This window comes from Microcebus murinus, chromosome 18 (assembly GCF_040939455.1).
Source record: "Microcebus murinus isolate Inina chromosome 18, M.murinus_Inina_mat1.0, whole genome shotgun sequence".
Classification (NCBI taxonomy): Eukaryota; Metazoa; Chordata; class Mammalia; order Primates; family Cheirogaleidae; genus Microcebus; species Microcebus murinus.
In genome coordinates, this window is record NC_134121.1 from 2,515,218 (window position 1) to 2,540,187 (window position 24,970).

The following is a 24,970-nucleotide window of genomic DNA, read 5'->3' on the forward strand; positions in this document are numbered from 1 at the left end:
TCCTCCTGCGTCAGCCTCCGGAGTAGCTGGGACTACAAGCATGTGCCACCATGTTCAGCTAATTTGTTCTATATATTTTTAGGTGGCCAATTAATTTCTTTCTATTTTTAGTAGAGACGGGGTGTCGCTCTTGTTCAGACTGGTTTCGAACTCTTGACCTTGAGCGATCCTCCTGTCTCGGCCTCCCAGAGTGCTAGGATTACAGGTGTGAGCCACTGTGCCCAGCCTCCAAGCCGATATTGTCATGTAGAATAATGTAGGCTTGTTCACACAAGAGGCACTGGGGGACATGGGAATGTGAAGGTATGTCATTCATAGACTCCTCCAGTAACTAGTGGGCACAAACCGTGGACAAGGCAGTCACTCTGCCAGAGAGCAGATATCACAATGAATTAAAAACAGCCTTGGCTCCAAGCTGTTCCCAGCCTAATTGTGGGCACTAAGGGGAATAAATACACTTAAGTACAGTGTGTTTAGAGCTGGAAGGAACAAGTGCTGTCCAGGTGAAAGAAGAGAGATGGAAAGCACCCACTGTGTTAATCCAGCACGTAGGGTCACGGGACATGGTGCAGGCAAGGGAGAAGAGGGCAGGGGCCAGGCAGGGAGGCTGGGATGGGGCCAGCTCCAGGGCCTTGCATGCCCGAGCCTGATCCTGCGTGCAGTGGGAGGCCAGGCCAGGTTGCCCCACCGAGGGTGAGGGGAACGGATCTGGCTCTAGGAAGGTGCATTGCAGAGGCTGGAGCTGGGTCCAGTTAGGAGCCGCAGTGGCAGTCTGGCGCGAGGATGGGTGCTGTGGACCCGAGTGGGCGGCGGTAGACAGACAGTGAGGACACACAGAGGGCACACCTGATGGCGCCCATGGCAGATGCGTGTGGAGGCTGAAGGGAGAGCGGAAACGATGGTGGTAGGTGGGGCCGCTAACTACGGTAGAAAAACCTAGACGGTGAGTCCGTGAGGACCTGGACAGACCCTGGGAGCACTGAGGCACAGACGCCACAGCAGAGCGCTCAAGAGAGCCACCCAGCCCAGAGACGCGGGCGTGGTCACATAGCTGCGGGTGCGGGTGGCGACGTAGACCCGCCCTGCTGTGGGCATTGGGCAGCGCCTTACCTTCAGGGTCAGCCTGGGCTTGCCCTGGAGGCAGCGGCTGGTGACCTGGCGCTGGATCTTCTCCAGGTGGAACTCCTGCGAGGTCTCGCCGCCCTGCTCCACCTGATACTGGCAGTTGGACAGAATCAGCGGGGTCAGGTCCCGCTCCGCCTCGTAATTGATGACGTGCAGGTCGGTGACCTCAGAGGCGTCCACAGAATAGCTGAGGGACACAGAGGCAGCGCTCAGTGTGCAGGCCGAGCGCGCGGGCGGACTCTCCAGCGTGCGGGGAGCAGTTCCTGTTTCGTGTCCTCACACTCTGAGCGCACCAAGCACACGCGAGGGTGGGACACCGGTGGGCGCGGCTGAGGAAGCGTCTGCTGGGGACGGAGCTAAGCTTGGCCTGCATCTGTCCCCGTGGGCTCAGGAACCCGGGTCGAGCTGGCACGGCTTCCTGTGGCCCCTGCACATACCTGTTGCATTCGTTGGAGAACTTTTCCACCGTGTAGACGATTTGATTGTGTAGGTTAATCAAGTAGCTAACCAAGGCGGTCGAACAGAGGCCGAGGCCGCGTCGACGCGGCAGGATGACCTCGAACTCGGCGTCCAGGTCCAGGTCCACACTGCAGTAGTCTGCAGGCAGCTTGATTTCACCTGTAAGTGACAGGGCTGCTCTTCAGCAAGGGGCTCAGCGCCAGGCTGCGTCAGTCCTCTCAGGTCACCCGGGAGCTGGGAGCAAGGTCTCCAGCTTCTGCCTCCAGTCTCTCGGATGCTGACGAGTTTCAGATGCTCTCAGCTCCGCTGTGACTCCATACTTACGGACTGGAAAGGACTCAGGGTTTGTTTTCCCTGACATGCTATTTCTCTTATCTGGCGCCACCATCAAGATGCGTAGACTCAGCACTGACAAGGTGCTAGAAAAGCTCTGGGAACGGGTCCTCCTGCAACGTCCAGCGTGAGGGGAACAGGACACTCACCATTGGTCTCAAGCGACCTCCTCAGCTTGTTCCATGTCGACAGAAAGAGGGTGATTCTCTCCTGAAATAACTGTCTCAACCCATCTGGTGAACAAAACACTTGGTAAGAGCCCCACGCTAGCGACCACCCTGCCAGTCCAGAGCAGCACAGTGACACCGTGGACGCAGCACAGTGACACCGTGGACGCAGCCCAGCTCTGCGTCTTTGCGCACTCACCAGTGCGTTCGGATCACTGTTTTAAGCACTAAGCAGAATCTGAGGAGCTGGAGAGAGGGAGCTGCTTCTCAGCTGCAGCAAAAGCCTCTGATTTGTTTTGGGGGATCTAGCACCCTTCCCTTCATGCTAAAAGCTTAGGGTGTAGAGCACCCATGAACCCTCAATGCCCCTGCCCCCACCCTGTGTCCTCACTGGAGTGGTCCTTTTAAAGCACCAAACTGGAGAATCCTAATCTCACTGGAGCAGAGTCATACCTGAATTTTGGCTGCTAATGAAACTTCTGATGGAGTTGTATTCAACTTGTGGAACATTCTGGAATTGCTTCACTAGACTCCTTTGCAAGGCCAAAATCTCAGGCAAGAACTTCACCAGTCCCAGTTCTGCTTCCTGTAGCAGGGAAGAGCACCCAACAATACTTTTATATTTACCTAAAAAATGTTACTGGGGCATCATCATAGCTCATGGCAACCTCAAACTCCTGGACTCAAGGGATCCTCCTGCCTCAGACTCCCAAGTAGCTGGGACTACAAATATGCACCACCATGGCCAGCTAATTTTTCTGTTTTTAATAGCGACAGTGTCTCACTCTTGCTCAAGGTGGTCTTGAACTCTTGGCTTCAAGCAATCCTCCCGCTTGGGCCTCAAAGAGTGCTAGGATTATAGGCATAAGCCATCATGCCTGGCCTTATATTGGCTATACATTCTTGACAGTTTTCTTTCTCAACAGACACTGGTTGATGACCAGTGTCTCCTGGCCTTGGGGGACGAAGATGCACAGACACAGCTGACAAGGATGTGTGTTCTTTTTTCTCTTGCTGAGTGATCCCGGAGGTCTTCTCCTGGCCTCAAGCTCTGTGTAGATTACTAGTAATCTTGTGTGTGTATGTCAGCTCTGACTTTATGCTTCAGGCTGTCGTACAGTTTGATGTGTATAAAAAATCTCTCAGAGTCTTCTGCTACAGACATTCTATTCAAAATCAAAGCACTGAAGTAGTCTGTTGAGAGGTTCAGTCCTTAGGAATGATTACACTAAACAAGAGCCCCGGGCCTTCAGGTCTACTGGGGAAGTCTGCCCAGCGAGGGGGAGGCAGTCCCAGGGAGTCAGACGTACCTTCTGCAGGAACTGCCAGAGGACGGGCACCGTTTCTTTGCCATTCTTCTGCTCCACAATGTGCTGCAGGTACTCGACTGTGATCCTTTTTCTGCAGCTCCAAATCTTTGAGCAGTGGACCTCACTTTTCCGGGGCAGGTGGGGCAAGAAGGTCATCGGGTCACCGTATATGATTTTGGCCACAGGGTTAGAGCTGATACGCTCATCTTTGCTGATTAGAGTGTTCACGGTCTGAAGGGTTTTATCTAGATGCTAAGGAAGAAAATGATACAGAATTCTGGACGTGAGGCGTAATCACAAACAGATTGGGCAACTAGTGACATTGCAAGTGGGCGTCTGCATCTTACTCTACTCTCCTCATCTGAGCTTGTGATCAGATACTCACTTTTATCATATATTATTATATTTAAGTTTTCCCTGTTTGAGGACCTGTAACTCCCCAAACACAATGGGACTCGGGGACCTGTATTTTGTTCCCATACTTTTATTTACTGACTTTTTTCTCTGATGGCTTAGTTACTCTCGGTAATATTCTTATCTAGCAGAGAGTAATCAATCTGTGATTGTGAGTGCATTTTCAGTGGGTCCCTACATGACAGTTTATTCTTTTCCCTCTGGCTGCACATCCCGCTGAGAAAGCAGTGGGGAGAAAGCTGCTGCCTGCCCCTTCTGGACTCACAGGCAGTGCGGAGGGACGGGTATCTGAGGACAACAGGAGGATGGTGGTGCCAGGGGGACAGCATCGAAGCCCAAGGCTCAGCGAGAGGTGTCTGAGGACACCCTCGCAAGGGACATCGGCAGGGGGTGCTCAGGAGATGCCTGGGACCCCATCCCCAGACGAAGTAGCTCTGTGGCTGTGACCACTTAGCACCCACCTGCAGTTCAGGTAACATAATAGCTTCAACTTGCTTTTCCCAGTTGTTTCTCATTTCTTTGGTTGACAGTTTTGCATCAAAATTTAAAAGCCCTATAAAGAAACCCGAACTGTATAGGTTACTAAAGGAATAAAAACATGGCAGTCTACATACAGCAAACACTAAATAAATGTTAAATAGAAATAATGCTCCTTTCGGGGTCACAACTTCCTAATTTAACCTAAGTATTCTAAAATAGCTCCCGCTGCTACCGCCAACCTTTTTTAAGATAGTCCAATCTCTTAAATTTCTCTAACCCACATGATTGTAATCTTAAAGCTATTTTTAGCAAAATTACTGAAAGGACAGAACTTAGATTTCAAAATCTAGGCGCAGTAGTTGGGCCAGGCCACCATCAGCCACCTCAGCCACCTGCCCAAGCCTGCGGCGCAGGACACAGAGTGCTGTGGGAACTGTCCCCATGCTCCTGGGATCTGCTGTTTTGTCCTGTGATATGGGGTGTGTGCACCTAGCTGAAATCACACCAGAATAGGAGGCTTAAAATAAAATCAGATTTTGCTAAATGGAAAGTAAGTACTGATGCTGGCGTCTGGCAAAGAAGCACCTGAAGTGGGAATAGATTTGTTTCCTCACAGGGCAGGGTTTTTTATTGCTATTATTATTATTTTAAATAACATTGTCCTCACAATGGTAATTGTGATCTTTGCCAACAAGCAAAAAGAAAATAAAAATCAGTCTCTGTTTTTGGTTGTGTTTGAGACAGAGTCTCACTCTGTTGTCCAGGCTAAAGTGCCGAGTCATCAGCCTAGCTCAGAGCAACCTCAAACTCCTGGGCTCAATCGATCCTTCTGCCTCAGCCTCCCGAGTAGCTGAGACTACAGGCATGTGCCACCATGCCTGGCTGATTTTTTCTATATGTATTTTTAGTTGTCCAGCTAATTTCTTTCTATTTTTTTAGTAGAGATGGGATCTCCCTCTTGCTCAGGCTGGTCTTGAACTCCTGAGCTGAAACAATCCGCCCACCTCAGCCTCCCACAGCACCTGGATTACATGCATGAGCAGCCGTGCCAGGCCAAAAATCACTCTTAATTCCACTACTCAGAGATAACATTTTTACTATGTTACCTTACAGACCTTTTCTTTCTGTATGAATTTAAAATTTTTAAATAGAAAATTAGCTCCGTGAATACAGTATATCGTGCCTGCTCTTTTTCCTGTAACAAGCCGGACGTGTAAACACACCAGGTCAGCATATGACTAGGATATTGTCAGGAAAGCAGACGCGGTGACGGTGACTGTCTCTCTGTCACACGTCACCTGTTGCAGACACCCTGCCCTCCCAGGGGGGGCTGGCGAGTCACCCACAGGCTGACTGGACTGCAACAGCTCCCCCACACACATACACTGAACACTGTGTGCGCGCGGGCCCGAGTGCGGCTCTTGGCCGGGCGGGGTGACTGGAAGGACACGGGGGCTCCGGCCGCCCTCCAGGCAGGCAAAGCGCCTCCTGCTCCCCACTCCCGGCCTCTGCACACCATCCTGTCTGCCACTCTGGAGCCACGGGGAGGGAGCCTGGTCTCTGCAGTTTTCTGCGTGGGCCCCTGCCTGGCCCGCCCTGGCCCTCTCTCCTTACTCTGGCCGCAGGGCAGGTGCTGCTCTTGGACGAGGCTGCGCAGGACGAGGTGGACGGCGTTGGTGGTCTCGTCGGCGCTCCTTCCCAGCATCCTGGTCAGCTGCTGCAGGTCCGCCTGGACGTGCTGCCGCAGGAAGCCGCTCGGATCCCGCACACGCGGCTTGATGATGTTCATCAGAGCCTGTGGGGCAACAGAACGAGCAGTCAGTGCGACCTGTTTGTAGAGGAGATGGCGGCCTGGGAGAAGCCAGCCGGAGTGAAAACCAGCACAAAGGAGAGGGTGGTTTCTAGGAAGTCCGTGCAGTGGTCCAGGCGTGATTGAAACAGCAGAGTGGAACAAACGGCTGCTGGCTTTGATGCTGTCACAGTGAAATGAAGAATGTTCAAACCTGCACTTTTTGCCATCTTGCTTAATACTGACTTGGAGGAAATGCAGTGTGCTCTTTCTGAACACGTTGGTAAAATCATTAGCCTCTCCACTCCCAGTCGTGGGCCGAAGACACAGAGTTGTTCATGTAAAGTGAGTTTTCTATCATGTGATGAGTGGTTCTCCCATACTGTCAAATGCCACAGTGGGAAAAATTAGGGAGTGTAAATTTTATATTGCTTTGTAGACTGGTTTTCAGTGATATTTTGAAAATCCATAGGTGGTGGCCAGGACTTTTTAGACAGAGGGCTCCCTGTAAAAACGCTACCGCAGGTTCTTCCTACACTAGGGAAACCCATGGTTCGCAGCGCCACGCTGTACCTGCGGGTCTCGGACGGCCCCCAGAAGCATGGCCAAGTGAGTGAGCAGGCGGGTGAGAAGGAAGACCGCCGGGGACAGCTCTCGGTCAGGCGCCACCGCCACACCTCTGCGACACGCGTCACCCAGCACGTGGCCAGTCTGGGTTCTGTCTGTGCTGTGTCTGGAAGCAGAGAGAGGACAAGGTGAGGACTGAGAAGGGTCATTTCTTCTGAGCTCTCTGACACCCTGCAGAGTCTTAGGACGTGGGGACCAGGTACACAGTTTTCAAGAAAACAACGTTCAAAGTACTTCTTCTCCTGAGCCCAGACTCCTTTCCCAAGAGTCTTTTCCATTACACATTCAGCTTCCTGGCTGCCCAGACGCACAGCATTCTAGGTGTGCAGTGGTTGCCCCTGCAGCTGCTGTGCTGGTCCCTGGGCAGGGGGTTAGGACGGACGCCCGACCTGCCTCTCCCACTGACATCTCTGCGGGCGGGGACAGCTGGAGTCTGAGTGGCAGCAGCAACGTGGCATGGTCCACACCTTCTTAATGTTTCTCAAATAAAACACTGGACCCAAGGTCTGGAGGAGGGTTTTGTATCACATTCAGACAGGAGATGCAGCATGACAGATACATGCAGTTGTGAAAGTATGAGAGATCTCAGGACATTCTCATAGTTTGTGGAGATAATAGGTAAGAATATTTTAGGCTGTGACTACACCAAAACAGAACGTATGATGACCACAGACAGGTCCCACCAACTCTCTGAAGGGAGCATTTATAACCACACTCATCTCAGCGTGGGACTCTGAGATCAGATTTTTATCTGGATTCTAAAATCTGGTTAAGATTGGATAAGACTGACTATGTCTCCTTCATTTTTCTCAAAACAAAAAAAAAATTAGAAAGCTAATATAGTCTACAAAGGAGATGGCATCTACTAACACAGAAACATGCCTGGTCCCAGTGGCCAGGTGAAGACAAGGTGAAGTCTTGCAGACTTCGATGTCCTCTGAATTAGGTCACCTGTTCATGTCAAGTATATTTCTACAAAGGTGCACCTGGGGCAAACTGGGAGACATCAGTATTAATAAGTATTAATGTTAGTGAGTGTTAACAAGTAGCCTGCTTTGTGTTTTGAGCCCAGTGGGCCCAGGACAGATCAATACCTCACTGCTGTATGACGGCCGGACGTTGGCATTGATGTCCAGTATGACACTGGCCCGAGTGTACTATAGCAACTAATGTTGTATTTATTATCACTTTAGCAGCTGGAATAAAACAGCCCCCAACCCATGGTTGACTACGCAGAAAGGAAGTGCAATCTTACATACTGGATAACAGAAAAGCCATCGTGGGGTCTGTGATTGGAACCACCAATTGGAGCGCCACAGTCCACACACAAGCTCTGTTCCATTGGCATGCCGCACTAGGGAGAAGAAAAATGTTACTCAGAATTGGTTTTGGAGCCAGTGTCATTTTATGCCCAGATGCCATCCTGCAAATGACGTCATCCTTACAGGAGGAGGTGAGCGCCACTCGGCTGGCGTGTTCTGGCGTGTGCTCATGGCACAGGAGGAGCCACGGGGCGCCGGGGGACACTCAGAGGAATTACATCCTACAGGGGCAAATTCGGACTTTTTAAAAAAATAGCTGAGACCATTTAAGTTTTATTCCCAAACGGAGTGACACTTCATAGACAAACATATAAAATTCAATCTTCCTTTCTCGTATTTATCACTTTTTTCTATTCTGACGCCTAACCCACCCACCGGACCTTAGTGCTTCCTCATCTAGCACCAGGAATACCGTGACAGCTTCCAAACCGATGGCCTTACATCCATGGGGACTTTCTTATTTAAAAACAAAATCCATCTGTAAGATTTACTACTTCCGAAGGAAGGCTCATTTTTGAACACCAGATAGTGTGCTATTCTGTACTGAGAATCACAGCGCGTGACAGACCAAACCAGCCTCGGATTTCAGAGCCGGGATCAGTCTTGGAAAGAATCTACTTCAGTCTCCTCCTTTCATGGACAAGGAAGTCAGTGAAGCTCAGACAGATACAGTGTATTTGTCAGTGTCCTCCCATGTCTCCTATTTACTGTATCACACAGCGTGTGTCAGCTCAGTCGACCGCCTCTCGCTCAGCAAGTGCAGACACACTGTGAGCAGGGCCTGGGCTAGGTGCTGGAGTGCAGAGATGGATACTGTACAGTTCTGTCCCTGTGGCTGCAATCCCAACTCCCTTCTTCTTATCCCTTGGTATCCACGCCGTACCTATCTCTGGGCTAGGCATCCAGCCTAGGGGCCAGGCGGCACTTTGCCATTCTGGAGGGACAAGTGTCCCTGGTCCTACACTGCAGTGGCTAAAGAAGGATTGGCAGTGGCAGTTCCCATCAGTAGCAGTTGTGTCTCCCAGGGGAGGGGCAATACCCATAGACGTTTCCGGCTGTCACCCCGCGAGAGAGGAGAGGAAGTGCTCCTGGCATCCAGTGAGCTGAGGTCAGGGACGCTGCTGGACACCCCACAACGCACAGGACAGGCCCACAGGAGAGAAGCACGTCCACAGTGCTGAGGTTAGAAGCCCTGGTTGGTCAGCTCAGACGCTCCATGGGGACACCCTGAATGCTCCAAAGTGAACCTGTGCTCTAGACAGCCACGACCCACGCTCTCCTCCTCCTCTGTCTGCCGCCTCTCTCCTGAGACCCAGAGCAATGCACCTGTTGCCCCCCAAACCCCATGTTAAATACCAAGACTCACCTCTCCCACAGAGCAGGGATGGCCGTTGGGACAAGCTGGTAAAAGAACAACAGGACACTCGTCAGCTAATGAGGTTCCGGCGCGTAACCTACGCTGCAGAGGGAAAGCTAACTTCCTACTCTCTGGCCCTGACCACAGCGTGACGTTTAGTGGCCGTCCGGAGTGCCTTCCCGGAAATCTCGAGCTGCTTTGTTAGTTCAGTTGTCTGACACATGCCTGGAGCTCAGTAATCATTGCTGGAGAAAAGCGTCTGAGTTGAGTTTTACAGAGCAGAGAGAAATTAGATTACAGGCTGTGCCGGGGGTTACTTTTGGAGGCAAGGTAGACAGTATTTTATACCCTTCTGTTCCCTTTGATTTTCTTTCTGGTGCCACGAGCTTATTTTATTATAACAACTTTAAAAACTGGTTTAAAAAGATTATTTACTGAAGGCAACAGCAAAATTTACATAAAGCCATGAATGATATCATTTTGTCTACCGTTTCTATACTTCAAAAGAGCTACTTTTGGGAGGGAAACTTTGCTGTATTGTAACTGGCCTTTGAGTGAGCCCTGACGTGGTCTCCAGTCCCCCCTTTCCTCAAATGGCACATTCCAGGGAACGGATGTGCACCCCAAAAGGTCCTGTCCATCCCACTGAAAAGTGAAGGGATTTGGATCGTCTGGCCAGCAGGGTGCCATTCACACTCTGCAGCCGCCCACAGGCAGGAAAGGCAGGTGGCTTCGGACCTTTCGGTGTAAGCCACGTGGATCCCGAGTCTAACCCGATGCCTCACGTGGCAGTCGGGCGTGCCGCGAAGCGGAGAGGAGCGCGATTCCGCCCCAGACGCCAGCACTTACTGTACCAACGGACTCCTTCCAGACCCTTCCAGGTCCTGGCTTGAGCCAGCAAGTCCTCAGGCATTGTCGGAAGAAAGGCATTCTGAAAGAGCAAAGAGGCAGAGCCGGCTCTGGGTGAGTGAGCTCACTGCTGGGCTGCGATTGTCCAGCAAGAGGCCCAGGCTAAGAGAGGGAACTTTTTGTTTGCTTTCTTCCTGACCTCAAAAGCTGCCTGTGACGAAAATATAACTCTTCTCTGTGAAACTACAGAGGGCAAGGTGAGCTTTTCCCTACTGTTGTGGGCTAACGGATCAGGTGAGATAGAGGCAGGTGCAGAACGTCAGAGCTAAAGAGGTTCCCATTTCCCAGGGCCACAGGCTGGGTCTGGACGGTGACGAACCGCTGGAAGTGTTTGCTGGGAAGGCCGATGCAATCCCAGCCCAGTCTTACCACCATGGTGGCTGGGGAGAAAGCCAAGTTCTTTAGCGGCTCCAAGACTCGGTTTTGTCCACACAGGAGGATGGCTGCAGCGTGAATGGCCATTTCTGTCACTGTTCCTTCAAGGCCATTGTCACCGGGGCTCTTCCTCAGCAACGGTAGAGTGTTCTCCACAAGGGATGTCGCAAAATATCTGACAGCAGGAGAGAACACCTCGCACTCTTCGATGAACTTGTTCACAGCCTCGCGTTGCTAACGGGAAAAGGATATTTTTAAGATATAAATAGGCATACATTTTTATACCAAATACACATCAAATATCAAGGTAAATATGGATAAATTACCACCACGTGAGGGGAAATTCTTTACAGAAGAGAATTTGCATATATGAATACAGCAACCCCATACCTAAGCATTAATTTTTATTTTCTATTTTGGTAAACATTATCTTACATTCTTATGTATCTTTGTGTTATTTTTCATTGTAATTCTATAACCTTTGTGTTAAACAGAAAACAGTTCCTCTGCATAACAAGGTTGAAAACCTCCATCCTAGATAAAAAATTCTGGGCATGATTTTTGCTCATGACTTTTATTCTGTTCCAAAAGTCCCTCCACATAAATAAGGAGACTGTGGACACAAGCCCAGAATACGGGTACTCACCTCCCGCTTAGGATGGAGGTTCGTGTTACTGGATCTGTATAAAACAGCCACCTCTTTGAAAAGTGCCAACAGTAAGTGGACTGCCTGTTGGGCTTTGGGTTCCCTGCAGGCCTGCAAAAGCAAGGACATCCAGTGAGAATGTAGCAGTTATACAGCTCTGTCTGAGGGCCTGGGGCCTGGGTAGGTTCCATGTGAATATGGCACGTGCATGAGCCTTCAGCCCACCAAGGGGCGGGGGAGCCCTTCCCAGGCCCAGACACCTGGGATCATGCCGCCCGTGGGCCGTCTTCCGGTCAGCCACTCTCGGGCCACAAGGTTTATAAAATATTCTCTGAGTAAACTCCATGCATATTTATCAGACAGCTTATGACAGAATTAACAGAAATCACCATCTAGTCTTCTTCTGACTACTTCACTGGTCTTATAAGTTTTCCTGTACAGAGATGGGATTTTCTCTTTCCTCTTTGCCTGGCACAATGCCAAGGAAAACAATGACTCAAAAGGAGCAAGACCAGACCAATTTAAAGGTGAGATTTTAAACACACACACACAAGCAGATGTGTGAATATACAGACAGATGTGAATTTTGGTAGGCATGTTGGCCACCACCCGGCATCACCAGGCATGAATCAGAGAAGACACAGGCCCTGAGGGGTGCCGTTTGGTACCAGAGAGAAGCCGTGGGCCCGTCCTACCTTCATGGCAGTAACAATACTCAGGGGCTTGCACTCGAGGACAGCTTTGGCCGTGGCATCACGAAGAGCCTTGTACTCATCACCGTACACCAGGTATCGGTCTATCTGACCCAGGTGGTCCTTCTGCAGCACCAGGAAGACAGGGGTTAAACAGAGTGTGGACTGCAGGGGGAATGTTTTGCATAGAAGCCACTCAATAGGTAGAGGATCCAGGGAGTCATCAGAGGTTCAAAGGCGGCTGAGCCCGGATTCCCCAGTCCTGGGCAAGAGGTGACATCCCTTGCTGTCTTTGGAAAGAAAGTCCACCATGGTAGATGAAGGGGTGTAAGTGCATGAACAGCCTGGAGAGGGCGCAGTGCTGACCTGGGCGCTGCCTTCACTCCTCAAAGAGCAGCACCAAAGGCTGGGTGACTTACACTAGGTCAACTCTAAACCCCAGCTGGTAGTTTAAAAAAAAAGTCAGGGTTCTTAGTACTATTTTTGAAATCCCAAGACAATAGGATTTGTTAATTTCTGAGCACCTGGAAAAGACCCCTGAGAGCTGAACTTACTACTATTCTTCCATCCTCAGTTCTCATTCTCAACCTTTCCTGCCTGCCAGAGGCAAAAAGGACATATCCTGCAGGGTGAATCCCTTTTACTTTGCTGAAAGCAAAGGCCACAGAAACATTCTTTCACTTTCTGTGTGTCGAATTTGATTAGAAGTGATGTCTAAACAAGCTTTGCAGGTGGATGGCCAACCAGAGACCTGCAGGTGCATGCAAACTTGTCTCTCTGCCCTAGGCGGGTGGTCTAAGCGTCCTCACAAGCTGGGTCACATTAGCTGGAGAAGAGACAAGGGACCATGCAGACACGCGTGTGCCCCTTCCCGGCTCCGGGGAGGGTAACGGTGGGGCGGAATATGGGCCCCCAGGGGGAGTGCTAGCGGGGGGCACTGACAGCCCGCTCTCACCTGCTGCTCGATGACACCCTTGGGAAAGACCCACTGGCACGGGTGGCCCGGCTTGGAGAGGCCCTGCACGAACTCCATGCCCCACTGGCTGGCCAGCTTCCTCACCAGGTACACCCGGTACCAGTCGTTCTCCACGCAGGTGCAGAAGCGCTCAACTTGCCGCAGGTAGCTTCGCTTCTCCTCCGCCGTCTCTGCGGGTCCGGGGAGAAGGGGGGTGAGCAACGGGTGACCCACTGACTCGGGATATTTATCACAGGACACGAAGCTAGTCTAGGGGCATGGGGCTGCCTCTTTAGGGAGTCACAGTAAAACGCACCCAGGAGAGAGAGGAGGTAGTAAGGACCAGCATTATCCTAAGAACCAGTTTCCCATTCTTCCGCAACTTCTAAATAACCGGTCTTTAAGCTCAAAGTAGGAAGACTTGCCCGAGCCTCCCTGCAGCTCCGCGAGGAAGTCGGAAGCCCTGTCGAGGCAGAGGCGGACGGTGGCGATCTCTTGCAGGTATTCGACCGAAGCCTCGCGGGCAGCCTCTTGGCCACGGCTTGCCTGGGGATACGTCTCAAGGAAGTGCCTTTGCTCTCGTAGGTTCTTCAGTTCATCCTTTCTGGAGCAAGCACTGGTCTTCTCGTGCACTGAATCCTAAGGATCAAAGAGCAAAAACAAAAGGATACAAATATTTTTAATATACAACTCCCCGACCTTCTGGAATTGCCACAGTGTGACTCTATGGAGAATAATGGGAGAATTAATAGTATTGTTCTAAGTTTCAGTGTAAATGTTTTGAATTCTGGAAAGCGAACATTCTTTTCTATCTTTGGGGCAAGAAGGAGAGGAAAAGCAAACCTATGAGAAAACAATTTCATATCATCTAATTTCATTATTATACATTATAAAAACTTTTGGATGTTAAAATAGGAGGATAATAAAAAGTACTCATAGGTCACCATCTGGCGTGAGCACTGTCGGATTTGGTGCTGTGTTCCTCTAGCACATGAGTGCCAATGCATACAGTTGCTGAGGACAGGAGCAATGTCTTTGGAACCTGTCTGTTTTTCAGCATGGAACATGGCACCTGATAATTTTACTGACTAAAATTATAGTCTGTAAATTTTCGAAAATACTTTTTCATTGCATTAAACCATGTGGTTCAGATGGTTTGCAGAAGACATGCAGGGAAGTGAGAGCGTACCTCCAGGCAGTTGATAAAGAGCATGTACAGCTCAGTTTTGTCTTCAGTTATGAGAGCTTTAGTTTTCAACAGGGACAAGTAGTCCTGAATGTAATCTTTTACGTCATGGAAGCTGTGGAAACAGAAATATTCTTCATGGTTATTTCACATCTGGAGACCCATCTTACTCCCCAAAAAGGCTTCTGTCAGTCACCTGTCCGTCCATTTCTCTGTGTGTGTCTGTGTGTATAAACATACATATGGATATACAGTTTACATCATGATTTTATGGAACACATTTTAACACAAGATTGGAAGAATATAAAATTCCATAGTTTAGACCAGCTGTTCTCAAACTTTTTGGTTTTAGGATCCATTTAAAATCTTAAAAATTATTGAGACCCCCAAAGAACTTTTCCTTATCTGATTTATAGCTATCAATATTTATGATATTAAAAATTAAAACATTTTGAAAATAATAGCTCATTTAAATAGCAATAATCCATTATATGTTAAATAACATTTAAAATAATACACTATTTTCCAAGATTTGAAAATTAACTAGTGAGAAGAGTGGCTTTGTTTTACATCTCTGCAAATCTCTTTAATGCCTGGCTGAACAGAAGTCAGGTGACTTATTATATATATCTGCTTCTGCTTCTGATCAGTTGTGCTCTATGGAGTATATAAAGAAACTCGGGCCTCACACTTTATATAGTTGGAAAAGGGAGAAATGTTTTAATAGTTTTTGCAGGTAGTGGTGGATATTCTTCTTTGATACTATACCACAGCTTGACAAATTATCATTTCTATAGGTTAGTTGTAATGTGGAACGGGAAACCGTATCGATGCACTTTCCATAGTCAGTTACAATAAAATCCATGGGTATCCCTTGCGCTATTTTTAAATGGGTTATTTTTTCACTCACACATGACTTTGTGACATTAGGCATTGGCCGTTTGAAAAACATTGGTTCACTGAGCTGTATAGATCTTGCAAAAGTTGACATATTTACTCTATATTAATCTACATTCATTCATATCACCACGTATTGCCTCCAAAAGGCCTTAAGTATTAGAAAGCTAACAAGCTCATGGTGGAGAATACAAGTTTTCCAAAATGTTAATTTTTGCTCAAATGTTGAATCTTATCATTAGCAACAAACACTCTCCGTTGCTTTGATGTGACAGGCTCACTTTGCTTGTTTCCCCGACAGGGCCTGCCAGATGCCCAGGTCTGAACAACTGCAGCTGTCACTCATTCCTGCGAGGCAAGCGGCATTCCATGAGAAAGCGGCCCGTCCGTACAAGACTGCTGTGAGTGATCCTCTTTGAGATGACCTTTGCACTTTGGTATACAGCTAGAGTGTACTGTATGCACTGCCCATTTCCACAAAATATTTTAAAAGTCCATCCTCCGGGGCTGAGAGTCAGTAAAATTAATAAGTGAAACTTGCATTTTAAAAACCTACATTTGCATGGTAGTAAAGCAAACAATGGCTGCTACTACGGCTTTCTTCATGCGAAGATGCCAGTCCTACCTGCCACTGCTTTTGTAGCATTGGTGCAAATACCAACACGTTGCGAAGGCAGATTTGTCTTAGTATTATTTTGAAAATAGCTTTGACCTCAGGGACCTCCCCCACACCCACGGATCCACACCGACACTTTCAGAACCGTAATGCTAGATCAACATAAGGACCACAGGTGGCAATATTCTCACATGTTGTCAACATCCTTTCTAACCAAGGAAATATGCTGATAGAGCCCATGTTCAGGGGAACATAAACTTAGAGGACACCTAGGACATTGAGGGTGATAGAGATTCTAAGTTACCATCCTAAAAAATCACAAAACTGTGTAGCTCTGAACCAGGACTCAGAACTCACAAGTTCTGCTTGATTCGCAACACCATGGTCCCTTCCCGGCATTCTGTTTTCTTCTTGCTAAGTATGTGCTGTGGGTGGACCAAACTCCCGTGCCTATTTGTGAAAGTGTCGAAACACACAACCAAGACAGACAAGCCAGGTCATCCCTCACTGAAAACCCTCCCGTGATCATGAACTAGCTACTAGTCATGAGAAGAACATTTGGTAGCAAAGAAAAAGCCATGACAATGAAAAAAAGAAGTCAAGGCTTTCTAGAAGCACATCTCAAAGGTAAGGTAGGTGCTCTTACCTGTACTTCAGAAGCAGTTTCAGTACCACCGAGCGGATGACCGGAGTCTTGTCGACAACATCGTTAAACGGAGAGAGGGATTTTGTGTGTTCATGGTGTCCTTAAACCGGAAAGAGAAAGGTAGCTCACTGCATCTGACATATAAGAGTGAGATGAAGAACTGAATTTTTAGGTTTACAGGAAAAAAGCAACTTACCTTGGGGAGTGTCCTTTAAGAGTTCCTTGTGTACAAAGAGTAGCGACAGCAGGCTGTCAATCACTTCCTTCTGAGGCGGGGTGTTGTCTTTGAAGCACACGGTGGAGACCAGGTCTACAAAGAAACTGTTGCACATCTGCCGGAACTGGGCATGTTTTTCAATGGCTCTCCTTGGAAACAGTTGAAAAACACAGTCAAAAACCTTGTAGAATGTGTTCCAAAATCCCTCCGTACAGAATGATGTGGGATTATGGACAGCATTTCATTTTGAAAGATTCAAGTCACTCCTTACGTTGCTTACAGCTGGTCTTCAAAACTGCAATAACAGTATTTAGACTCATCTCTTTCCGGAAACGCTTCCATCACTGGGCCAGCTAATAGCCTCCAGTGTCTCAAAGTATGTCAAAGAGCCCACCCGCCAGGCAAGCCTGGTGCTCACGTGCAGGGCCACAGAAGGGAGGGAAGGGGAAGGAAAACCAACCACTTCCAGAGCAGGCCTGAGGCCTGCTGAGCCCAGAGAGCTTCAGCTCCTTTTATTTTCCTCTGCAAAGCTAAACAAGAGCCGGTTTTACCCTCAGGTCAGTGAGCATAAGTGACATTTGCACAATGACGAGGACAGACCAGTTGCATCTAAATTCCTTGAGCCTCTAGTGAGGGCTTTAATACTTTCTGATTTATTTGCTCTAAATTTGCTGTTTCCCAAGTCTATACGTGCATATCCTGGAGAGAGGATAATTCTGAGACAGTGGATGTTTACGAAGGTACGTTAGTGGTGGTCTCTCTTAGGATAATTCCCTGAAGTCGGGTTTTCTACCAAATGAAGGTTAATAGAGTTTATAATTTTGAATACTGTATCTGCAAACAAAAGGGGGGAAAAGGAGAAAGGATGTTTCACCTGTGTACTTGGGAAACGGTTGGAGAGAAGGTGCCTGGCAAGGCAGTTAAACAGTAGGGGCACATCATCTGTGCGGGGACAAGCCAGGTTTTGATGCAGCGCAGGCAGTACACGTGGTCACAGGGCAGACAGACAGGATCCTGTGCGTCTCCCAGGCAGATGGGGCACGGCTGAATCCCACCCCTAGAACCAAGAAGGGGGTTGGTTCTGAAGCAGAGAAGCTGGCCAGCAGAAGCTAAAACACCGAAGGTTCAGAAGTTGCTCCTTCATGGATCCCAAGCCAAAGGTCTCACCTGGTGAGGGTCCTGCTGGCTCTGTCCTTACATTCACAGAGGACTTTCATCACAGCCACAAAAGGCCTGTGGGTCTTGATGTCAGAGTTCTCCTGAAGACACTGCAGGAAGGTGAGATGAGAAGTCAGCAACAGTGGGGACGGCGGGGCCCGGCCTGACAGGCGCGCCTCCCGAGGCGACGGGGGTACAGTGCAGCACCCACTGCACCAGCTGGCTGGGCTGTGCAGTTGGGGGACAGCACAAGGCCTCGGGGTTCTCTGTTCACAGTTTCCTCAGCCGGGACGCCCTTTGTGATTATGCTGCTTTGAGGGAGAAGAACCACATTCCCAACTGCTGATCTTCCCCTTTCTCTCTTTCTCTTTTAAGGTCTATCTTCCTCTTGCTATTATGAGATTTCAAACCTCAAATAATAAAATGCAATTTACCCTCTGCGTTCCCCCACCAAGCTTTGGGAAATCTCAGCATTTTAGGGATATTTGATTTAGATCACTTTTTAAAGAGAGAAAACATTACAAGTACAGTTGGAACTCCATGTCCCTCTCTGATCACATGTCCCTCTCTCCCCTCCCCAGAGATAGCCGTATCCCTAAATTTCTGCTCTTAGGACATCTGTATGCACATAAACACTATGTTATTGTTTCAAATGTTTTAAAACTTTGTATCAATGATGTCACACCTTACATAGGCTTCTGCAGCTTACACTTTGCACTAACACATGGAGGTCTAGATCATTCTCACTACGTGCTATGTGGTATCCATTGATGAATGTACCAGTTACCTGTTTTCTGGTTAATGGGCATTTAGATTTTTCCAATTTTTCACAATTCACAACATCCTGTATTCAACATTCTTACATGTATCTGCTTGAGTGCAAATGGGAAGTTTCTCTATTATTATTATAAATGGGGCTGGGCACCATTTTTCAGGCTACAGTGAGCTGGGCTGACGCCAACCCACTCTACCTGGGATGATGGAGCGTAACTATGTCTCAAAAAGAAGAAAAAGTAAAGAAAGAAAAAAAGAAATGGAAGCCTTGGTTTCCAGGAAACATACGTCTTCAGGGATACATGATTAGTGAGTTTAATAGCTACGCGCATGGAATTTTGTGGTTAGGCGTGATATTTGTGTAGATGTTCTGATATGTAAAGCCTTGGGCATTCATGCTTAAGGAGAGTTCCCTTCTATTCTTAGTTTGCCAAGAGCCTTTTTCCCGAAATCATAAATTTTATCAAATGCTTTTTCTCCACCTTTTTTTTTTTTTTTTTTTTTTTTTTTTGAGACAGAGTCTCGCTTTGTTGCCCAGGCTAGAGTGAGTGCCGTGGCATCAGCCTAGCTCACAGCAACCTCAAACTCCTGGCTCAAGCAATCCTGCTGCCTCAGCCTCCCAAGTAGCTGGGACTACAGGCATTCGCCACCATGCCCGGCTAATTTTTTGTATATATATTAGTTGGCCAATTAATTTCTTTCTATTTATAGTAGAGACGGGGTCTCACTCTTGCTCAGGCTGGTTTCGAACTCCTGACCTCGAGCAATCTGCCCGCCTCAGCCTCCCAGAGAGCTAGGATTACAGGCGTGAGCCACCGCGCCCGGCCTCTCCACCTTTTGAAATGATCATTTAGAGTTTTCATTTTAATTTATGTAACTGATGACATTTACAAATTTTCTGATCTTGAGCCATCCTTGAACTCCCAGGATTAATCTTACTTGGAAATGATGTATGTGTTTTTAATACCTTGATAAATGTGATTTGTTAATCAAAAAGCCGATTCAAAAATGGGCTTGAATAGACGTTTCTCCAAAGAGATATTCAGAGGCCCAACAAGCACGTGAAAAGATGCTCAGTACCACTAGTCATTGGAGAAATGCACATTGAAACCACAGTGAGATACCACTTCACACCAATCAACATGGCCATTATCAAGAAAAGGGAAAATAACAGGTGTTGGCCAGGATATGGAGAAATCAGAACCTTGGTGCATTGCTGGTGGGAATGTAAAATGGCACAGCCACTGTGGAAAAGAACATGGTAATTCTTCAAATATTTAAACATAGAATTATATGATCCAGGAATTCCACTTCTAGGTATATATCCCAAAGAATTAAAAGTAGGGACCCAAACAGATACTTGTACACCCATGTTCACAGCAGCATTGTTTACAGTAGCCAAAAGGTGGACAGAAGCTAAATGTCCTTCGGCAGATGAATGGATAAACAAAAGGGGCCTATCCATACAGTGGAATATTATGCACCTTAAAAAGGAAGGAAATTCTGACACATGCTACAACACGGATGAACCCCGAAAACCACACACTAAGTGAAATAACCAGACACAAAAGAACAAGACCATGTGATTCCACTTACATGGGCCCCTGAATAGTCCAGTTCACGTGGACTGAAAGCTGAAGGTGGCTGCCAGGGGCTGGGGCGTGGGGATGGGAAGTCAGTGTTTAATGGAGAGAGGGTTTCAATTTGGGAAAATGAGATAGTGCTCAAGATGGACAGGGTGGTGACGATTGCACAACAATGTGAATGTAGTTATGTCACTGAATTGTACGCTTAAGAACAGTTACAACGATAAATTTTATGTTATGTGTATTTTACCGAAATAAAAAAAATATGGCAGTGGCCTAGTTGGGTGGATGATGGCAAAGGTGGGGATATGACAGACTGCAAAGCTGATGGTGCCTTTACGATCTGCAGCAGAACTTCTGGAAAGACTGTCACCTGTGACACGGTGAGAGGCAGAGCACGCACAGTGCGCATGTCCTGGGCTGTTCTCTTAAAGAGAATGGGCGTGCCTTCCGCTTCCCCTTCCTTCTGTCCCGTGGGCTGTGCCACCAGGAACAGCCTTCCGAGACCCCAGGATCGAGGCTGCACATTAGGGAAGGCGAAGGGACGAGACAGGAGTGCGGGTACCTGACTCTGGGGAGCTGGTCCCTTAGCCGGGGCTGCTTGTGCCCGTCCTGCTCTATGAGCGAGAAATAAGCGGAGGCTGCATTTAAGCCATGGACGTTTGGCCATGTCCGAGGAGACAGCACCTAGCTTCCAAGCCAGCCTTCCTCAGTGTGCCCTCCTGCACCCGCAGGCTGGACGGCTAACGCTGCCCTGCTTAGACGGCCTGACGGCAAGACCTCTGGACGTGGCCCTGTGCAGCCCATGGGGTGAGCCAGGCAGAGGCCGTGTTCTGCTGAGTAGCCATCGTTGCATGATCACAGAGATGGCTTTTTCTGCAGGGGTGCTGTCCTGTGCTGTCACTAGCTTTATAAAGGATGTTAAGGGGCAGAGGCGTGGTGGCTTCCTGTTGTCTGGGTCCCATCAACAGTACTCTGCTTCGAAATCCCAATCCCTATGGCATTCTGCGTCTTGTCTCCTTGCCGTGGCAATGGTGACAAGCGGCTCCCCGAGAGGGCCAGGTGATGTCTGCTCTGGGGTCACCCCCGAGGCCCCGTAATTCCTCGCAGAGTCTTCACAAGCTTGCTGCCTGCCTGAGTCCCTGTGTGCATGCGATTCCCACAGTAGTTCCTCTTTATGCGACAGAACCCTAAATGGTATGCCCCGACTTAGCAATCAGGAGAAGGTAAATAACGAAGCAATTAGACATTGAAAATTTACTGGCATGTTGATGAAATCGTGCTCCTTTACACCTCTAGATAAAATCTCAGAGAGCTGGAAGAGAGAGAACACAGTTTACACCTGCAGATAAGCGTCAGGTCACGTTTCAGTTATTCCTCACTTTGCAAAGAGGTGGCTCGGTACTCACTGCCGGGCCGAGCCCACACACTCACCTTGTCCAGCAGGAAAACATGGTCGGTCACCAGCTTACTTAACTCGGGGACCTGGCTCTCCGTCCCCAGGAGCACGTGCTCCACAAAGAGTGCAGTGGATAAAATCCGATTCCACTGGTGTCTGTCAAAAGAGGGGTGTCACTCACTCAGGGACAAAAGGACATGGGGAGAGGGGCAGGTGTGGAGACAGAGGACAGGGAGAGAAGAGAGGGCCCCGGGCACAGGCCAGCAGCACAGATTCCCCACGGACCCGTGATGCAGTGCCCGACCCGCCACCTGTGCCCGCTCTCAGAGGAGACTCAAGTGCCATATGCGATGCCTCGACGCGAGCCATGACTGCGACCTGCTCAGGCCCACCTGCCTCTAGAGCCCAGCGCAGGAACCGTCTCTCTGACGCTGATGGCCTGTCCCTCTCTGCACGCCCTGCCCAGCCCCGCCGTCCTTGCTAACGGCTCCTTCCCGCACAGCAGTTCCCGCGCGGCATCGTAGGCACCCGCTCGTGAACGCACGGCCTTCTCCCGAGTGCTGGGCGTCTGCAGCACCGATGACATGCCTGGCACTTAACAAGCGCCCAGCAAACGCAAAGTGAGCGAACGAGCAGAGCCCTTCCCGCAGCAGGAGTTTCTGCTGGTGCTTCCCACGACTCGCCCGGGACGCGGCAGGCTCCGGCGAGCACACGCAGCAGGGACGGGCTCCGGGCCTCACCGGACTTCCCCGACAGCTGCGGTCAGCCTTGTGCTGCCGCGCACGTGCCCGTCCGCACAGACGAGCTCGAGGGGCGTGGAGAGGTTCTTCACCAGCTGTACCCAGGCCTGGGGGCTGGGCCTCAGGGCGTCTCTCGTCAGCATTTCAACACAGGCCGTCGCTGCAGTCACGTCCAGCATCTGGGGACATGGGAACAGGTGCGTGCCTGAGCTGTGGCCCTCCTTCCCCACCTTCCCTCCTTAGGGGCTGCTCTAAACCCTCAGGCCAGACGCCTGGCTGTTCGCCCAGTGTGTTCTTGTGTTCCAGGCTTCTAAGCTAACCTTTTCTTGTCTTGAGATACAGGAAGCATTAGTTGGATGTCTTCCTAAATCTCTGAGTTATACCGACACGTACGCCCCGGGGAGGAGTCCCCCACTTAGAGCACAGCCCCGCAAGCTTTCCATTCGCAGGGGGGAGCTGGCAACACCCCAACACTCGCTCGGGCCTGTCCTCGGCCTGGGCCTTCCCCCAGAGGAGCCGTACCATCTCAGGGCCAGCCAGCTGGCGGTTCTGCGAGGCTTGCGCCAGGCTACATAGAACTTGGGGGTGGATCGTCAAGATTCTGGAGAGGTTCTGCAGCCGGCTCCTGAAGTGCAGGTAGGCAAGGTGCACCCAAGGTAAGGAAACCCCTTGCTCTGGCCTTCCCGACGCTGCTCTCAGCTCACTGATGCCGGACCACAGAGCCACCTCCAGGAGCTGGGGGTTGAAAAAGTTTTTAGCATATATTTTCAATTCATGAAAATGGCATGTTTCCCCCGTGGAAAATCGGGACAATGCAGACACTACGGGAACATACTGGAGGTCACGCTTAGTGTCAGCATCCCGTTTGCTGTCTGGTGTGGCTCCTTCTGGCCGGTTTTACGTCTGCCTCCCCTCCCTGTCCTTCCCAATTAGGGTCACGGCGTCGTCCTGATGTTTCCCGCTGCTCGTTGCGTTACGGACGCTTCTCTGTGTCAGTCTATTACTCTGCTCTCTGTTACTAAGCCTGCTTGAAAGCATCGTTTTTAATGGCTGCTTAATAACCCACTGAATGAATTGCTATATTTTAATTTGTCCATCTCTTATTTTTGAACAATGGTTTCTAATTTTTAATTTTTGAGACAAATTTGAAAAGAACATTCCCATGAATAAAATATCTGTGCATGTGTCCAGTAATTTTCTTAGGACAGAGTGAGACGTTCAGGCTCTGTGAGGTAGCGGCAGCGCCCCGCCGGGCGGGTCCAGAGCAGCCGCCGCCTTTCTCTGCAGCGCTCGCTGCCCTCCGCCTTCAAGCTCCGTGTTGCTGGCCAGGCGCGGCGGCTCATACCTGGATTCCTAGCTCTCTGGGGGGCCAAGGCAGGCGGATCGTTTGAGCTCAGGAGTTCGAGACCAGCCTGAGCAAGAGTAAGACCGTTTAGTCTCTACTAAAAATATATGAAGAAATTAGCTGGACAACTAAAAATAAATAAAAATAAAAAATTTAGCCTGGCATGATGGTGCATGCCTGTAGTCCCAGCTACTTGGGAGGCTGAGGCAGAAGGAATGCTTGAGCTTAGCAAATTGATATTGCTGTGAGCTTAGGCTGATGGCACTCACTCTAGCCTGGGCAACAGAGTAAGACTCTGTCTCAAAAACAAACAAAAAAAAACTCCGTGTTGCCAAATGAGTAGGTAAAAATAGTCTCAAAATTGTTTACACATTTCGTTGATTTACTAGTGAGGCTGAGCAATTTCAAGTGTTCTCTGCATGTTGATATTAATATGATTATTCTGTTAAAAGTGCTTCTATAACTATTACCCATTTTTAAAGTTAGGGTATTTTCTTATCCCTAAGAATACCTTCACCTCTAGTGATATGGCTTCTCAGGATGTTCTCCTCACACGTGTGAGTTTTTTTATAGAGAGAAGTTTACAATTTCTAGGTAGTCGAAAGTACTACTCTTTCCATTGAATTTCATTTCTTATTCTTACCCGATGGGGTTAGTTAGATATTGACCGTAATTATCTTGCAGAGGAACTCAACATTTAAAAAGAAGGCATGACAGGGAAATCGGAGGTCTCCCCAGGTTGACAGAAGGTTCCGTGTTTTAGGTGGCCTGGGCAGTGGGTGGAGGGTCAGCACTTTGCGAGGCCAGAAGGCCGAGCAGCGACCCACCTACCACCTCCCCGCAGACCCCAGCAGACCCCCGCAGACCCCAGCATTCCCCACAGTCAAGGACACGTGCCTGCTTCTGCGTCTGGCCCACGGTACGTAAGCTGCACACGTGGCCCAGTGTCAGTCTCTACCTTTAGTTCCTCCGGCGAGGACACACGCGTGGTCAGGAGGAGAAAGTCCGAGCAGTAGCGCTGCAGAAGCTCTTGCTGTTGTTCTTCACGGAGCTGGGCGAGAAACACGCCCAGCGGAGTCTGCCGGAAGATTTCCACTAACTTCTGTGACAGCCCTGCAGAGAGGGAACCAGAGAGTGGCTCGGAGTGCGACTCTAAACCCCGACACTCACCTCCCGTCCAGAAGAGCCCGGCCCCCATGCAGGAGCAGGGCCGTGGTGGGAGCCCAGATACGGCGCCCCAAATGCCCGATCTCATGGGGGATAAAAGGAATGGTCGCTGTCTAGTCGTATAAGGTATTTTCCAGTGGAATAAAGAAGGAAGTCAGAATCCATGGTAAATTTTGGCCACAGACAGGCAAGGCAGCGGCCAAAGGGTAAAAACTGTCCGGTGTCAGACACCAGAGTTGTGTGTTGCGCGTCTACAAGTCCTACCATGCTCGGGAACCC

The 24,970-nt window shown here is 49.3% G+C and overlaps 2 protein-coding genes across 6 annotated transcripts in view; one reads left to right on the top strand and one right to left on the bottom strand.

Moving 5' to 3' along the window:
• Positions 1-16,312, top strand: part of ENDOV (endonuclease V) — a 36,072-nt gene extending 19,760 nt beyond the window's left edge. Inside the window, exon 10 of the transcript XR_012912990.1 lies at positions 15,345-16,312. The gene's annotated coding sequence lies outside the window, so the exon portion shown is untranslated. The remainder of the gene's footprint in view (positions 1-15,344) is intronic.
• Positions 1-24,970, bottom strand: part of RNF213 (ring finger protein 213) — a 94,758-nt gene that overhangs the window by 5,718 nt on the left and 64,070 nt on the right. For 4 of the 5 annotated variants that reach the window (XM_075993998.1, XM_075994001.1, XM_075993999.1 and 1 more), the window contains 25 exons: positions 24,483-24,637; positions 22,702-22,914; positions 22,180-22,358; positions 21,475-21,595; positions 17,690-17,790; positions 17,397-17,579; positions 16,502-16,671; positions 16,306-16,405; positions 14,150-14,261; positions 13,386-13,599; positions 12,961-13,151; positions 12,009-12,131; positions 11,314-11,424; positions 10,662-10,901; positions 10,233-10,314; positions 9,393-9,427; positions 7,964-8,058; positions 6,651-6,810; positions 5,903-6,083; positions 4,270-4,361; positions 3,395-3,646; positions 2,538-2,670; positions 2,067-2,150; positions 1,563-1,743; positions 1,111-1,312 (listed from right to left, as the gene is read on the bottom strand). In XM_075993998.1, coding sequence (XP_075850113.1) covers positions 1,111-1,312; positions 1,563-1,743; positions 2,067-2,150; positions 2,538-2,670; positions 3,395-3,646; positions 4,270-4,361; positions 5,903-6,083; positions 6,651-6,810; positions 7,964-8,058; positions 9,393-9,427; positions 10,233-10,314; positions 10,662-10,901; positions 11,314-11,424; positions 12,009-12,131; positions 12,961-13,151; positions 13,386-13,599; positions 14,150-14,261; positions 16,306-16,405; positions 16,502-16,671; positions 17,397-17,579; positions 17,690-17,790; positions 21,475-21,595; positions 22,180-22,358; positions 22,702-22,914; positions 24,483-24,637 — 3,710 coding nt within the window. Of the gene's footprint in view, positions 1-1,110; positions 1,313-1,562; positions 1,744-2,066; positions 2,151-2,537; positions 2,671-3,394; positions 3,647-4,269; positions 4,362-5,902; positions 6,084-6,650; positions 6,811-7,963; positions 8,059-9,392; positions 9,428-10,232; positions 10,315-10,661; positions 10,902-11,313; positions 11,425-12,008; positions 12,132-12,960; positions 13,152-13,385; positions 13,600-14,149; positions 14,262-16,305; positions 16,406-16,501; positions 16,672-17,396; positions 17,580-17,689; positions 17,791-18,929; positions 21,356-21,474; positions 21,596-22,179; positions 22,359-22,701; positions 22,915-24,482; positions 24,638-24,970 lie in introns of those variants that run through there. The other variant, XM_075994000.1, reaches the window with a different exon arrangement.